This window comes from Talpa occidentalis, unplaced genomic scaffold (assembly GCF_014898055.3).
Source record: "Talpa occidentalis isolate TD23 unplaced genomic scaffold, MPIMG_talOcc4v2.1 talOcc4.2, whole genome shotgun sequence".
NCBI lineage: Eukaryota > Metazoa > Chordata > Mammalia > Eulipotyphla > Talpidae > Talpa > Talpa occidentalis.
In genome coordinates, this window is record NW_023602073.1 from 46,005,527 (window position 1) to 46,023,130 (window position 17,604).

At 47.0% G+C, this 17,604-nt stretch overlaps 1 protein-coding gene and 1 pseudogene across 1 annotated transcript; both read right to left on the minus strand.

The window, feature by feature from the left end:
- Positions 1 to 1,927: 1,927 nt before the first annotated feature.
- Positions 1,928 to 2,619, minus strand: LOC119251317 (lathosterol oxidase-like; annotated as a pseudogene).
- A 4,051-nt stretch (positions 2,620 to 6,670) lies between these two features.
- LOC119252182 (patr class I histocompatibility antigen, A-126 alpha chain-like) lies at positions 6,671 to 12,298 on the minus strand. The gene is made up of 7 exons (XM_054698636.1): positions 12,198 to 12,298; positions 11,584 to 11,889; positions 11,062 to 11,337; positions 10,237 to 10,512; positions 10,012 to 10,116; positions 9,579 to 9,611; positions 6,671 to 6,914 (listed from the first exon to the last, which is right to left on the minus strand). The coding sequence occupies exons 1-7, from the start codon at positions 12,256 to 12,258 to the stop codon at positions 6,796 to 6,798; spliced, it is 1,176 nt and encodes a 391-aa protein (XP_054554611.1). The 5' UTR covers positions 12,259 to 12,298; the 3' UTR covers positions 6,671 to 6,795.
- Positions 12,299 to 17,604: the final 5,306 nt, after the last annotated feature.

Here is a 17,604-nt window from a genome sequence, read left to right on the forward strand (position 1 = left end):
GAGACCAGAGGATCTTTATTGGGCGAGCAGTTACATCACTACTTACACTGTGTAGAAGGGCAGGGTCCCCCCTCAGGTGCTGTCACTCTAGCACACCTACACCTGAGCTCCACAGTCCTCCAGCAGAGTCCACTGTGCTCCCTCCCTGCTCTGTGGTCACCCTCTCCCTGCCTCTCTGGTAGCTGCTGCTCTACATGCAGACTTCAAGAGTCAGTGTGGGGGGCCTCCCCGGTGGCACAACGGTTGAGCACTGGGTTGTGCGAAGTTGCCCGCAGCCTCTGCAGCGCCAGTTTGATCCCCAGCCACCAGCAGGGTCCCACATAGCCTGTAGACCTGCCACGCCCGCTCCTCCCCTCAGCAGAGTGTTTCATCAGTCTGCCGGTTCTGTTCCCTGCTCTGGCTCTGGTGAATTCTCTCACCCTCCCGCGCTTCTGACTGTACCCGGTGCTTGTATAAATAAATAAAAATAAATCTTTAAAAAAAAAAAGTCAGTGTGTGTGAGCGTGTGTTGTTGATCGTCATAATCAACTTTCATTGGTTTCACATAAATAGCTAATAGTTTGCAAACCATGTTTCTCCAATATATTTATGTTAAAACATATGAACCTATTTATTAGATTTTTTGGCAGAGGAAGTAGAAAAAAAAGTGGGAAGATGATAATTTCGATGCTCATCTTCAGTGACAAGGCTAAATACGTGGCCATCATTACCCTTCATAGAAAGTTGTAGATTTTTGACTTCGAAACAAATCAAAACTGTAGTGCCTCAGTTTACTTAAACAATATGAAAGCCCTCCCTGGTGGTGCGAGGGGTTAAGACACGGCACTGTGAGGCTAACCACAGCCACTGCAGCACGAGTTCAATCCCCAGCCATGGACGTGACACACATTGCTCCCCTCAGCAGTGTATTTCAGTCAGTCCGCCTTTTCTGTTCCCCACTGTTCGCTGTCTTTGGTGAATCCTCTCAACCCCCAAACCTCTGGCCCATACCCCAGTTTTTGCATGCATAAATAAATAAATCTTTAAAAAAATAGTGAAATATATTACTTGGGCATCATATTTCCCTTTCTAAATATATTTACATTCACATAATTTTACATTTATTAAGTAATGGTTTTTAAAAATAAACATCAAAATGTTAAATTAAATAATCCCACATCTGATAAATCACAGTAGTATCAATTTTTTAAATTCCAGTTTATTTATTCATCAGTAAAATGTAACATTTAACAATGTCCCAGAGAATAGGTGGGGGGCATATGAAATATGGGAAGTTCATTTGCATAGTCACTACAGATTCTATCAGACCTGCTGTCACATTGACTCTTCCCCTTGAACAATGTACTACAGGTGGTCATTGCCGGGCCAGCAGGGAAGACAGAGCTCACTCCTGACACCAGGCACCATCTGTCACTGTACCCATGTTCCTTGTTATGGCGCTGAGAATGCAGAGTTTCAAATGCTACATTGCTTTCTCCTGGCTGGACGTAGATTATTTTCTATCATTAATAATATTTAATAATTGGCCTCCCTGGTGGCGCAGTCAGTTGAGTACAGTGCTGTGAAGCTGTCCGCAGCCTCTGCAGCAAGGGTTCTACCCTGGCCAGCGGGGGAGATACCCACATGGCATGGCAGACTCTCCTGTCTTCCTGCTGCTCCCCCCAACAGTGTATTTCAGTCAGTCTGCCTGTACGTTCCCCACTCTGTCTTTGGTGAATCCTCTCATGCTCCCAAACATCTGGCCTGTACTCCAGTTCTTGTATGCATAAATAAATAAATCTTAAAAAAATATTTAATAATCAGGCAATAATCTGCTCAGTCTTTGTAAACTCTCTACTGAGTAATTTATTTTTTACAACAAGTTTCTGCTGGCTGCTGTGCTTTTTTCTGTCACCTTCTTCCCTTCAAAGGAGGAAGGATTCTTGAAGGAGCTTCCAACTCTACCCCGCAATGTAAAATACTGTCCACAGTTTTAGTTAGAGAAGAGGTGATGGTCTGTATGATGAGCTGAGTCATTAATAAATGGCCTTAAGATTCAAGGAGACAGAAATCATTGTCATGAACGAAAATTGTGCAGACATTGACCGAGATGTACAGTCTAAATAAACCAGCTGATGTAATGGAAAGATGAAAGGGTAGAGATGATAAGGTAGACTCTGAAGAAAGCCATCCACAGGGTGAAACCCATGACTTGCAGGTGAAGAAGGATCTTCCAGAGATGAGGTTCATGGATTCGAATATCTGTAAGTCTATGGTGAAGGCCTCTGTGAATCCAGTAGATTAGCACATTGGTGAGAAAGAGGAAGGACCACACAGGAATAGTGAGTTGAATCCAGCTGTTTGGAAACTCTCCTAGGTTGTCATATAATTTGCTGCATCTTCTCAGCTCCACAGAAACAGTGAAATGGTGGGAATACTTAATCCATGGTAATGATGTAACAGTAAACATGATTCTCAGTAGACTTGATTCTATAAATATTGTGGGTGGTTAGTTAAGGAATGACTACAGACAAAATAACAGCTCATTGTTGCAAAGAGGAAATAAAGGATAAAAGCACCAAGATTTCTTACAACCCGGACAATGACAGTTTGTTGGAAGATGTCAATAATATAAAAAAACAATTATCTGCAACATCGAGTACAAGATCCATTTTAGCTCTAGCAAATAGGGGTGGATGGAGGATCTCGTGGTGGTGTAGGTGCAACAAGACACAATGGGGGACTCAGTCAGCGGGAGTCAGGCTTTGTCATCAAATGGGTCTAATGCCAAATTAGAGAGGGTCCGTCCACCATCCAGTGCTGCCAGGACAGGAAGCCTAGGCTGGTCTGCAGCCCTGGGAAGCAATAGGCTCAGCCTAGGGGATTCAAGGGTAAGTTTTTGAGTTCGTTAGGCTTCTCTATACCATATATGAATGACATGTTTGTCTTTCTCCTTTGGACTCATTACAATTAGCACCATCCATGTTGCCCCAAATGGCATGAGTTTATGTTTTTCTGATAAGTAGTATTCTATTATCTATATACCACTTCTTCTTGATTTCTCATCTGTTTTCAGGAATTTTGGTTGTTTCCATAGCTTGGATATTGTAATTAGTGCTACAGTGATCATGGATGTGCAAGTTGTCCTTCACAGTATTGTATTTATATTCTGTGGGTACATACATAGAAGTGGGACATGCTGGGCCCTATGGCAGATACACTTTTAATCTTCTATGAAACCTCAATACTGTTTTATATATATATATAACGTAATTTTTGTGCAATGTCTGCTTGTATGCTTTCTCCTCAGGTGTATTCCCCATAAAATTCCCAGCACCAATTCACCCATGAACCATTACCATAGTCTCTATTACTCTTCTCCCCCATGGTTTGCTCCTTCTACCTCTCCTCCCTTGCAAAATGTCTCTGATTTATAGTTTTCTGCTAATTTTGGTTTTTTATTTATTACTACTGCTATTTATTTTCCTGGTCCCTTATTTGATTCCCCTATATTCCTCCTATAAGTGAAATCAACCAATATTTTTCTTTATCTCTCTGGTTTATTTCACTGAACATAATCCCCTCTAGTTACATCCATGTTGAGAATGGCATGTGCTGATCTTTTTAGATTGCTGAATAGTATTCCATTGTATATATACAACATCCTCTGGATCCAGTCATATATTTTAGAACATTTGAGTTTCCACATCTTACCTATCATAAATACTGCTGCAATAAATATAGGGGGGGCAGGTATCCTTTTGAGTTAATGCTTTTGTATCCTTTGGGTAGATTCTTAGGAGTGGAATTGCTGGGTCATGTGGCAGCTCCATTTTAGTAGTTTGAGGAAACTCCACATAGTTTTCCATAATGGTTGGACCAGTTTATATTCCCACCAGCTGTGGGAGAATTCCTTTTTCTCCACATCCTTGTGAACATTTGTTGCTGCCTATTTTTTTTTAATATTTTACTTATTTTATATATTTTTACATCATTTTTGCACAATGTATACATTTTCATTTTTGCACAGTATATGCATTTTCATCTTGGTTATATTCCCCATACAATTCCCACCCCCCTTATATTTCCTGTTTTTTAAATATGTGCCATTCTCTCTGGTTTAGGGTGGTATCTCATTGTAGTTTTGATTTGCATTTCCCTGATTTAAGTGATGTTGAACATTTTTTCATATACCTGTTGGCCATTTGCATTTCTTCTTTGGAGAAGTCTTTTTAGCTCTTCTTCCCATTTTTTGACTGGATTGTTTATTTTTGTTGAGTCCTGTGAGCTCTTTGTAGATCTTTGTGATCGTCTCTTACCAGTTGCATTGTGCGCAAAAATTTTCTCCCAATCAGAAGAATCTCTGTTTTAGTTAATATCCCTTTTTCTGTACTAAAGCTTTTTAGGTTGATGTCATCCCTGCTGTTTATCTTTTCCTTTACTTTCTTTGCTTTCTGGGTTGTGTCTTTAAAGATGTGATGGATATTTATATCATGTAGTATTTTGCCTATATTTTCTTCTATGTATTTTATGGTTTCAGGTCTTATGTTGAATTCTTTTATCAAATTTCAGTTGGTTTTTGTGCATGGTGTGAGGTAGTAGTCTAGCTTCATTTTTTGCATGTAGCAGTTCAGTTTTCCCAGCATCATTTATTGAACAAACTGTCCTTGTTCCATTGCCTATACTTTGCTCCTTTGTCAAAGATTAGTTGTCCATAAATATGTGGGTTTATTTCTGGGTTTTCTATTCAATACCATTGGTCTGTGCTTTTGTTTTTCTTCTAGTATCATAGTGTTTTAATTTTCATGGCTTTCGAGTACAGTTTGAAGTCTGGGAGTGTGATGCCTCCATTCTTCTTTTTAGTCAGGAGAGCTTTGGCTATTTGCAGAAACCTTGATACTGTTTCCATCAAAAACTGAACCCATCTACATTCCCATAAACAATGTAGGACTGTACCCTATTTGCCATGTCCTTGCCAGCACTTATTAATGTCTCGTCTTTCTGATATAGGCCATTCTCACAGACATGAAGTGGTTTTGTTACAGCAATTTCCCAGAGAAATCTGACAGCACTCAGAGAGGTGGAGAGAGATTTAATGTCACACTAGCGCGCTCAGTGGGAATGTTCCCCAAAGGGCTGAGCAACCAAGAACAAGAATGGCAAGGTTTTTTTTTTTTTTAAGATTTATTTATTTATTTATACAAGCACTGGATACAGTCAGAAGCGTGGGAGGGTGAGAGAATTCACCAGAGACAGAGCTGGGAGAAGAACAGGCAGACTGACGAAATACACTGCTGAGGGGAGCAGCGGGTAGCAGGAGAGGTCTGCGTGCCATGTGGGACCCTCACCCAGTGGCCGGGGATCGAACCAGCGCTGCAGAGGCTGCGGGCAGCTTCGCAACCCAGCACTCAACCGCTGCGCTACCAGGGGAGGCCCAAGAATGGTAAGGTTTTACACAGTTTATATAAGGAAACTTGCTATCCCATCCACCATAGCATAAGCATTCTTTATAGTTTGGGAAGGGGGTTCAAGGGAGTCACGGCTACCACCACGGACAAGCAGTGCAGCACAAACAGCAACTTCTTCGCTTCAGCAAGCAGCAGAAACAAAGCAGGAGACTCCCCCAAGCAGCAGCCTTGGGAAACTTTCTGTTTCATTTCCCCCCTTTTGATGCCCCTACTATGTGCTAGGGAGTATCAAGGTCTGGACTCATAGCAAGCAGCAGGAAAGAAGCCTAAGGGCTCATATTGTCTAACATTTGGAGTTTAGTAGCCTCCAAACAGGACTGGATAAAACGTGTGGCCAGATTAAAAGCCATGGCCCAAGGTTGAGCATCACAAGAATGGAGACCAGTGCACCCAGGACAGGCGTGAGCAAGGCACAGTGCAGTGATGCTGTCCCACCAAGGGAAACAAGAGAAGCAGCCACCACTGGGTCCAACCCAGCAGCCCATAAGCATTCCGCCTGTGATGCTTCTCGGGCTTCCGCCGTGCGCAGGCCAACCCGCTTCCGGGCTGTGGTTGGAGCAGGGCTGCAGCAGGTCACGGTGTTGGGTTGGAGTCTCCTCGCAGGGTCAGTCTGAGCTGGTGTGCAGGGTTCGGGTATGCCGTCCACTACTCCGACGTCTCTGGCGAGCTGGCGTATCTGGGGAGTCTTGTTCCCTCGGAGTAACACCTGCAACTTTGACAGTAGTAGGGTGGTAAGGATGACAGAACAGGGCCCCACCCGACAGGTTTGAGTGGCTCTTTTTCCAGTCCTTTACCCAGACTTGGTCCCCAGGCTTGTGGGGATGAACTGGGGATTCCGGAGGAACGGGGCCTCTGGATGACAGTTTCATTAATTTTGTGTAGGACATTACTAAGGAGCTGCAGCTGCCGATTTAGTCCCAGTTCGCCAGTGTGTCTGAGGTCTCCCCTCACACAGACACAACAGGGGAGTCCGGCCAATCAAAATCTCAAAGGGGGTGTAGCCACTGGCACCAGGAGTGCACCGAATTCTGAGCAGCACTAAGGGGAGAAGGTCCACCCAGGGCTAACCTGTTTCCTGGCAAAACTTTCCCAGAGTCGTTTTAATGGTTCGGGTGACTCGCTCTACTGTCCCTGAACTCTGTGGCCAGTAGGCGGGAAGATTCCATGTAATGTGAAGTAAGCGAGTCAGGTGACTGGTGATTTCAGCAGCAAAGGCTGGGCCAGTATCACTGCCAGTAGTCACTGGGACCCCATATCTAGGAATTATTTCTTTTACAAGAGCTTTGGTGACTCTTGGGCCTTCTCCATTCTGGAGGGGACACCTCTACCCACCCAGAGAAGGTGCAGATCAAAACAAGCAGATATCTGTAGCCTCTGCAAGGCTTGATTTTTGTGAAGTCCACCTATAGGTCCTTAAAAGGGAGGAGCCCGTGTGCTGTACACAAATCTGGCACCTGAAGAAGCAAACTGAAGGGACAAAAGTTTATCCATCTGGTAGGAACCATCACTCCTCTGGTGTTGTCGCCTTTTTTTTTTTTTAATTTGTTATTTTATTTATTTATATATTTTTAATTATTTTTAAATTATTTATTTTTTACATCATTGTTCATTTTTAAACAATATTTGCTTCCCCCCAACCCCATGTAGTCCCCATAGAATTTCCTTCCCCAATGTACTGTGCACCATCACCTCAGTCCCCTGTGCTCCTCCCTCCCTCCTTCTGATCCCTCTCCCTCCTCCTCCCCTGCAGGATGTCTCTGGTTTATAATTGCCTGTTTTTGTTTTGTTGTGTTCTTATTGCTATTATTTTTTTTACACTGGTGTCTTTTTTGGTTCTCCTATATTCCTGCTATAAGTGAAACCATCCGATATTTCTCTTTTTCCTGCTGACTTATTTCACTGAGCGTAATTCCTTCTAGCTCCATCCATGTTGCTGCAATTGGCATGAGTTTATCTTTTTGATGGCTGAATAACATTAAGAATGGCACATATAAAAAAAATAGCAACAACAAATGTTGGCAAGGATGTGGTGAAAAAGGAACTCTCCTGCACTGCTGGTGGGAGTGCAAACTGGTCCAACCACTATGGAAAGCTGTCTGGAGCTTCCTCAGTCTACTAAAAATGGAGCTACCATATGACCCAGCAATTCCACTCCTAGGGATCTACCCAAAAGACACAGAAACACTGATTCAAAAGAACACGTGTACCCCTATATTTATTGCAGCACTATTTATAATAGGTAAAACCTGGAAACAACCAAATGCCCAAAAATAGATGACTGGATCAAGAAGATGTGGTATATATACACAATGGAATATTCTCCTTTATTTTTGACGCAAGCCCTCTTTCATCTCGACTCAGGTGTAATTGCCGGGGCAGGCCCTGAGCCTGAGCACTGGGGGCTCCAGGCCACAGTGGCAGCAGGTGATGTCTCAGCTGAGCCACCATGGGTGCCCGAGGCGTTCACTGTGGAGGAGCTGACGGATGAGGGGATGGCGGTACTGGGCAAGGAGGAGCTGGTGTAGCGCCTGCAGCACGAGGCGGCGGTGCACCTGGCCACTCTGGAGCAGCGAGGCCACCTCATCTAGGTGAGTCGGCAGTTGCAGAGCCACCAAGGCCAGATCTGCGACTCACACAATTTAACTGGCACCTGCAGGCTGAGAACCCCGGCTGTGAGACCTCTGCTGCCTTTTTGCGTAGGCATCATACTGTGTGCTGGGGGCCGCTCTCTAGGGACCCCAGCATCCCAGGCGGTGAGGACCTGGGTAGTTGCTGGCAGAAGTTGGCTGAGCAGGAGGGCTACCAGGAGGAGGAGCTCTGCCTGGCGTTGGGCGAGGAGTGGGGGGCCCAAGGCGGTCCCTGTGGCGTGGGGGGACGGCCTCTGGCACTAGGCTGGCATCTGAGTTTTCTTTGTACTAAAACCCACCTGAATTGCTCCCCAAAAGCCAGGATTGTGCTAGGCCTGTAGATGTGGACGCCGCCCCAGTCCAGGGGCCACTGGCTTTGGAGGGTCCTGATCAGGGAACAAAAACCTCACAGCAATTTTCCGAGAGAAATCAGAGGGCACTCAGAGAAGCAGAAAGTGAAAGATTTAATTGCCACACCGGCAGACTCAGTGGGATCATTCTTCATTGTTCAGGAATTGGTTCAAAGGAGTCATGGCTACCACCTCAGACAAGCAGTGCAATATGCCCAGCACTTCTCCTCTCCAGCAAGCAGCAGAATCAAAGCAATACTGTCCCCCAAGCAGCAGGCTTGGGAACGTTTGCTTCAGGGTATCATTGTGTTTTAAATCAGGGGGTTGTGAATGGATCAAGAAGGTGTGGTCCATATATACAGTGGAATACTACTCAGTGATCAAAAACATAAACTCATGCCATTTGGGAAATATGGATGGGGCAGGAAGGGATACTGAGCTTGATAAGTCAGAAGGAAAAAATAAATATCAGATGGTTTCCCTTATATGTGGGATATACAGAAACTTGCAGCCTGATCCTAGATCTGAGGCATACAGCAGGGGAAAGGGAGAGAGATGGTTCCAAACAGGGGAGGGAAGAGCACAAGGGACTGTAGTGATGGATCATGGGTGCTATGGTGGTGAGAGAACTATAAGGACTACACCTGAGAGAGAAATCAAATATTATACAAAAATTAACAATGATGTAAGAGAATAAATAAATAGATTTAATAAAAAATTTTCTATCACTCACTGACAGCTAGAAAACAAATAAAATTAAATAAAGCAGAGGATCCTGAAGTTACAAAATGGGGGTGAGAGAAATCCTATAACATCCAGTCTCACACAAGGCAGAGCGCTCATTCCACGATGGAAAATAATACTACAGAAATTCGGGTGAGTTACATTAAGTGATAACATTCTCAATAGTCCACTGCATCCTAAGACTGTCCCACTCACAGCTCCCCACAACCTGGCCCCATTCTCTGGGGTACCCCACGGGATGAGAGGCATCCCAGAGTCCTGGGGACTGTTGTTGCCTGAGGAAGCATAGAAGAGACCTGGTCAGCGCCCAGAGATGAGACCCTCAGAGGAACTGATGAGGGTGACTCTCCCTAAAATTCCCTCTACACTGTCCTCAGGGGCTCAGGACCCAACCCCTGATCCATACTTACCTGCTGCCTGACTGTAGCTGACTGTGTGTCCCCCTGTGGAAAGAAACATCATGTGAGACAAAGGAGGAGTCAGGTGACAAGTCCTAAAGGAATTCCCAAGTCTAGGTGAGAGGGAAGTTTCTAGAACTGTGACTGAAGACCCAGGTCAGGATTGGGATATATGAAGAATGGATATGAAAGGGAATTGGAGTCTCTCCTCAGCAGGGTCCTTCCCCTGTGACATTTCCTGGGAAACAGATCCCCATCACCACAGTTATAAGGTGAACAATTGGTGATTCATTTTCGTAAGTGCTTTACAAAGAGTGAGTGTTCGCAATCAGCTCCAGACTGGGCAACACGTGTGTGGATCAGACTTTCTAGTAACCAGGAAGGGCAAGTTCTCTCTGGGACACGAAAGTCCCCAGTGGACAAGCTCCCCCACTCCCTTCCGTACCTGACCCCGTATTCCTCCACCACACAGCTGCAGCCACCACAGCTCCAAGGAGAACCAGGCCAGCAATGATGCCCGCAGTGGGGATGGAGGACTGAGGAGGGGGCACTGGAAGGGAAGGGAAGGTGAGACCCTGAGCCTCAGGCCTCATCCTGACCCTCTGAAGGTCTCCAGAAGGGCTCCTTATGCCCCTGAGCAGAAGCTCAGTGCCCACGTCCCCCTCCTTACCCCAAGTCAGGACTGTAGGCACCAATAGCCCCTCATGCTTCACATGGCACGTGTATCTCTGCTCCTCTCCAGAAGGCACCACCACAGCTGCCCACTTCTGGAAGGTTCCATTCCCCCCAGGCCTGGTCTCCACCAGCTCTGTGTCCTGGGTCAGGTTCTCCCCATTCTGCTGCCAGGTCAGGGTGATGTCCGCAGGGTAGAAGCCCAGGGCCCAGCACTTCAGGGTGACCTTCTGGTCAGAGGTGGGGTGGTGGGTCACTTGTGTTTTGGGGGGATCTGAAGAGAATGGTCAAAAATTCACACTTTGGGTTTCCTCTATGGATACTGAAGCAGCCTCACTGACCATCCTCAGAATGGACATGACAATTGGTTTGGAGGGAGGAAGCACAAAACTTAGAAACCAGCCTAGTCTGGAGAATCTGGAATATTCAGGTGAGAGCTCAGAGTAGGAGGATGCAGGTCTCTAAGGAGAACACAGACCTGGGTGGACGGTGGATGACACAGAAAGGCAGGAGTCAGATCCAAACTGTTCTCAAACCAAAAACAAGACCTTGAGGAGAAACTCATGGTTCCCAGGATGGCTGCCGGGTCACAAGGATCCAGGGAAGAGTTATTTCAGGATGGCCTCCCTCCCTCAGGAGAGACTGGAGTCTTTAACTGTCCAGAAAAGTGGTGTCTTCTGGGCGAGTCTCTCTCTAGCACAGAACATGAAACCCAGGGGACTCTCCCTCTCTGCCCAGAAAGCAGGTGCTGTTCTGCCCATTATTCCAATCTCCCTGTGGGCACCAGGAGAGGGGAGGTCAGAGGCCTTGTGGCCCCTCTTACCTGTGCGCTGCAGCACCTCCTTCCCCAAAATCAGGAATCTGAGGAGCCACTGGAAGCACCTGCCATGTATACTGTGCCTGACGCGCTCGGCCCTCCCCTGCGCCTCCCACTCGCGCTGGGTGATCTGAGCCACCGGGTCCGCGGGGGTCCAGGAGCGCAGGTCCTCGCTCAGGGAGATGAAATCCGCGCCGTCGTAGGCGAACTTTTCATACCCACCGAGGAGACTCAGGTCTGGCCCCACTTCACAGCCAAACATCCTCTGGAGGGTGTGAGACCCTGAAACCCAACCCACCCCTGTGGTCAGTCCAAGGTCACCCACGGTCACCCCGCGCTCTCACCCTGAATAAACATAAACTGAAAATGAAAGGGCCGGCAGGACAGTCCCTTCCCCGGGGAGGGGCCTGGCAGATCCATCAGCCTCGAGGGGTCAGTGGACCCTGAAACTCAGGACGCCCCGGCTTTATGGTGGGAAGGTGGGAATGGGGGTGTGACCTGACCCTGGTCCCGCTCCATGAGGCTCACCGTTCTTGCTCTGGTTGTAGCGGCCACGCAGGTCCCTCAGGAGCGCTTCGCACCACAGCACGTTGTCCCTTTGGTTCTGAGTCTCCTCATCCAGGTCCTCCTGCCCCACCTGCTCCGCCCAGGGCGCCCGAGGCTCCACACTCTGGCCTGGAGAGTCGCTGTCGAACCGCCCGAACTGCGTGTCGTCCACGTAGCCCACGGCGATGAAGCGGGGCTCCCCATTGTGGTTGTGGTTGCCATTGCCTTTGCTGTTGCCGTTGCCATTGCGGGACGTCGCGGTGTAGAAAAGCCTCAGGGAGTGGGAGCCTGGGGGCGGGAGGGGAGACCCGGGCTGACCCTCCTCTCAGCGCGGGCCCAGGGCCCAGGGAGATGGGCCTGGAGGGGAGAAAGGGGCGGGGCCGTGAGAGTGAAAAGGGGGGTGGGCCAAGAAGGGCCCAGACTCAGGGGACCAGAGCACTCAGGGGAGGCGGGAGGGACAGAAGGGGCCAGAACACAACGGGCCTGAAGGGGAACAAGAGATTGGGGAGATGAGCCTTTCCTGGGGTCCTGCACCCGCAGGGGGCTCCTTGCTCCTCCCTCCTGGAGCAACAGTGTCCAGCTGGACACGCACTCACCCGCCCGGGTCTCCATCAGGGCCAGGGGCCCCCAGAGCAGCAGCAGGAGGGTGAGGGGCATCACACTCCCTTCCAGGGGCCTGGGGAGAAGGAGTCCAGGAGGGTCCTTGGAGACTTTGTAACTGGAGCAGGATGATGCTGATTGTCTTCCCTGGACACCCCCAGGAAATGGGGAGAGAGAATGGGGGTGAGTGTGGGGTCATCAAGGCTGCACCACCCCACAGAGCCTGTGAGAGGGAGACATGATGCTGTGACAGTGTGACATCCACAGAAAGGGGAGGCTCCAAATTCCCTTCCCCACCTTAGGGAGGAGTGGATTTGGGCTGGGAGAAGCAGCAGCCTGGAGGAATGAAGAAACTAGCAGCGTTTTCAGGTAATTGTGAATATTCCAGCGTGAATTAAAACTGTACAGGTGGTAGTTTCTCGAAGGTTATTTGCAAAGTGAAACCTGAAATAATATCAGGGAATATTTCCTATTCTGTTACATTTCCATAGGCCTCTCTTGCATATTGGTTGGGACTTGTGCTAATGTATGGTTTTTTAAGGTGATACATTGTTTCACTAAGTTACATAGATTTTTAGTGTTAATTACACTGGAATCAAATGATCAAAAATGTTTTATTTTTAATCACAAATCCCAAAAGGAAAATTCATACTATAAATTGTCAAGTAGTGATGCACTCAATTTTTCATAATTCTGGTTTTCTCTGAGAGCTTATATTTTATCAGGCAAAGTTACTGTCATTTGCCATTGTTGATTTTCTTCAAGAAACAGACACTCATTTTGAGGAAAGTGTCTGCTAATTACCCAAATTTAAATAACCTTAGTTTGTGTCATTCATCCTTTCAGGTAAGATTGGTGTTGCCCACAAATAAAAAGAGTCTAATTCATCTCATACAAATATTTTCCTCAGGACACAGGGCTTGGGATGCCTCAGAGTGCTCTGTGTGTCCTTCCAGGTCAGCACACCAGATATTTTAAAATGTGGAGTTGAGGATGATGCAATAATGAAGATAACTTTTAATGCTTTTCCCAGGACATTTTCAAGTGAAACTGGCTTTGATTTTTGTTCCTGCAGGTAAGTGCTGGTGAAGAATCACTACTTCTGCAGTGGTGCTATAAGCTCCACTCTTATGAATTTTTACCTCAGCAAATGCCAAATAGTGAAAAGACAAATGGTGTCTAGGTGATGTTTTGAAACTAGTTTTACCTCATGGACCCCATGAAAGGTTCTGGGTGACTTCAAGGGCTCCACAGACCACACTTTGAGAAATGCTTTTCTCAGTGAACCAGGGAGCATCTCCCAAGTGTTCTCTCCTTTGCTTCCTCTTCACGTCCCAGAATCCCTCTCCCTGGCTGGCTCCTGCCTCCCCAAGCTGCCTCCCCTGCAGATACAATGGGGAGCAGAGAGAGGACCCTGGAGACGTGGAGCTTGCACTGTCAGGAGAGATGGATGCTGAGTAAAGGTGACAAAGACACGTGTAAACCCGACCTGAGCCCCATGCTGGGAGGAAGGAGCGTGTTTATTGTGAACGCAGAGAAGCAGGAGCCCTAATAGGACCCGACCACTACTATCAATATAGTATCAAAGGATGTTAAATATATATATATATTAGAAACAAATTAAGCATAAGGAAAAGATTTTATCTCTTCCCATAACTGTCACTTCTATCCCTGACACATGTGCTCTGGCCCCATAGACCAGCCTGTGACCTCTGCCCTCAGCCCCCCTCCACGTCCTGCCCCAGCACCCAACCATACTGAAGAGGCCTGTAGCCTAATCTACAGCCTGGTCCTGGCTCCGTCCTCCCCCTCATCTGCTCTTCCCTCATTTATTATGCGCTGAAGGACAGGCCTCCCCAAGATGTTCAGAAAGGTGTCCCCCAGATACGCCAATAGGCACGTGAATTATTTTCATCTGAGGATCATCAGAGGTTCATCTTAAGAAACGGTTACCACATCTATAACTACCTAGTATGAAAATGGGTGGCCTTACCCAAAATTAGGCTTATTACCAGAAACAAGCTTTGTATCTGAGAAACCTACTATGTCAGGGCAAACATAGAATATCAAACCTTTTTTTTTTTTTAAATATACATATCCTTTTTTTTTTTTTAAAGATTTATTTTATTTATTTATACAAGCACTGGGTACAGTCAGAAGCGCAGGAGGGTGAGAGAATTCACCAGAGCCAGAGCGGGGAGCAGAGCAGGCAGAGGGACCGAAGTACACTGCTGTGGGGAGCAGTGGGCAGCAGGAGAGGTCTGTGCGCTATGTGGGACCCTCCTCCAGTGGCCTGGGAGCAGCCAGGGATCGATCTGGCGCTGCAGAGGCTGCAGGCAGCTTTGCAACTTAGTGCTCAGCGCTCAACAGCTGCGCCACCAGGGAGGCCGGAATATCAGACCTTTGTCATGAGTCACCCTGTCCTTGCCATATGATCCCCTCCTCTCTCCTGGGGTGCCAGGACCCCATCTCACTCCTTAGCTCACCCTGGGTTCCTGCACAGATTTCACACACTCATTTAGATGTAGACTCCCTATGCATATTTAGGGAAATTTGGTTACTTTCTAGTACTAAAAAACAAAAAGGAAAAAGAAAAAAGATGTTATAAAATTTCAGGTGCTCAGAATAAGAGTTCTTGAAAATTAGAGATTTTAATCATAGAAATGAATAAATGAGTAGATGAACTGGAATATCAAAGTCTCACTCCCACTAAATAATAATGTAAATGGAAAAGAAATGACAAGCAGAGAAAAGACCTACAAGAAACTGAGTCTATCAACCAGGAGATTCCAAATAGTTAATAATAATAATACAAGTGTTGAAAAGAATGGAGAGTGGAAATGATGAAAAAAATTGAAGAAAATCCCTGAGCGCTCAGATAAAATGTGCACGCTGAGTGTCCTCCCCGGTTCCTCCTACAGGGGATGAGCAGCCCCACACCATGACCCGCCCCAGGAACTTTCAGAAAGAGGCTGGAGAAGGACAGACCTTGGGGCCCTCAAGAGACAACTCAGGCCTGGAGGCCAGAGACCCTGGAGCCAGGCCTGCCCAGTTCTCAGGGGAATCCAGCCCAGACTCCATGTCAGGCCCAGGTAAGGGGAGGCGCTGGGGGCACAGACATTCACTTCAGCTGTTTGTGGTCTCAGGGGTGACATTCCACGTCCCTCCTCTAGTAGGCAAAGGGCACTAGTGGGCAAAAAGGGAAACAAAGATGCTGGACACAGAGAACAGGACACAGGAAAATCAACCACAGGTGAGCAGGGACAGGAGACAGGCCAAGTGTGAGGTGAGGGATCCGGGCCCTCAGCCCTGCCCAGGTGATCAGGCCCCAGGCCCCGGGAGGCAGGACTGAGGCTGCGGGACAGGGGTCTGCCCAGGATAAAGTGGGCAGAATAGCTGGTGTGTGTGATATGTCCATGGAGATTCTGACCCTGAGGTTGTCTTGGGGGTGATTAAGAATGAGCACAACAGGAAATAAGCTAGTGAGGGAACAGGATAATTACAATATCAGGGGCAATGAAAAACCAATCCAAGAAGGAAAAGCATCCTGGTCTACTCACTGCTCAGCTGTGACTGGCTCTCACAAGGTCATAATGATGCAAACCTTGGATCCTGGGGTGTATCTCAACAACCTGCCAGAGGGCCCTTGGGGGCGGGGGGTAAATGCCCGTGCTGTGGATTCCAAAGGGGCCACCTTCCAGGCCTCCTTGCCACTCAGAGCCAGCTCTCGTGGCCTGGGCAAGAGGCCTGGGTGGTGTGGGCAGGGACTTCTCCAAGATGCTTGCTGAAAACCTCAATGTGAAGGAGCAGAGAGCAGGGCAACATCAGGGGCCCTGGAAAGGCTGCTGGGAAGGCAGTGACAAGCCTCCCTGGGGAGGAGGCTGTAGCTGTTCACCCAAGAGCTAAAGCACAAAGGAGGAATCAAGTCACCAGGCCCTTCAGAACATGCCCCACATGCTCTGTGGTGCCCAAGCCCTGACACAGGAGACAGCTTTTCTGAAAGAACACATGATTCTGGTCAAGGAACACATTAAAAAATTCTAATAAGACACAACTCAATTGATGCAGGTGTCGATAGAGAGGAACCAGGCCAAATCCAGAGAGCAGCTGCTGCAGAACCTCCTAGAAGCAGATGCGTGAGCATTTTGGAAGCTGACACAGAGGAGACACTGAAAACTCAGAGCCGTGATTTTTGACAGGCTGAAGCCTCATGGAGGAGGTTTGTGGTGGGCTCCACCCCCAGACAACTCAGAAAAATGGGTGCATTCAAAGGCTTTTAAGGACAGGCTGGAGGCCTTGACCTACCCACAGAGTGTGGCCACATTCACCCCTCAGTCTGTGGTATTTTATGAGCATTTTCAAGCACACAGAGAAATTGAAATAACAGTGCAGAGCACACCCTAGATTCAGCATTAGCATTCGCCACATTTGCTTTATCACTCATCTTTATCCACAGCTCCATCTCTCTATTCATCCATCTTATTTTTCTGATGCATTTCAAAGTTAGTTGCAGATGTCAGTACCCATCTTTCTTTGATTTTTTTTTAAAGATTTGTTTTATTTATTTATGCATACAAGAGCTGGGGTGCAGGCCAGAGGTGTGTGGGTGAGAGCATTCACCAGAGATAGAGTAGGGAACAGAGCAAGTGGATCTACCAAAATACACTGCTGAGGGGAGCAGCGGGCAAAACAGGAGAGGTCTGCTGTGCCATGTGGTTCAGCTCCCTGGCCGGGGTTAGAACTCTAACTGCAATGGCTGCCAATAGCTTCGCAGTGCTGAAACTTAACCCCTCATGTCACTAGGGACTCCCCACTTATCATATCTCAACACTTGAACTAAGAATCTTTTTATGAGATAAAACTCTATCTGGAGAAATGCACAAATCTTGAGTACACTACTGGAGGAGCTGTGACCCTTGTCAAGAACATTATGTATATTGTTCTTTTCTTCTCTTGGAAACAATGAACATTTAAATAATTTAATGATGTGTCTCACTTAACAATACAATTTATCCGCCCTCCCTCCTTTTGAGTAACTACCACAGTCCAATCTGAAGCCTCCCTGGCCCCTCCATTCTCAGCACATTCCTGTGACCACACTCTCCTTGGGACAGAGCCCAGGCCTGAGTCATCTTCATAGCTATTTATTTTATTATATTTATTCTGATAACTTTGATTTTTTCAACCATATGGGGGGGTTTATAGGTGCAAAACTCCAAAATATATCTTATTGTCCCATATAAATGTGATCCATCAATATATAATAGGTTATTCATCTTTGACCTTTCAACAAATAAGTTTATCTAACTCTCCCTTTTCCTTTCATCCACAAGACTATTAGATAATCATAAGCAGCAGCTTAGCTGTTTTCATACCTTCACAGCTATATATTACCATTTATAT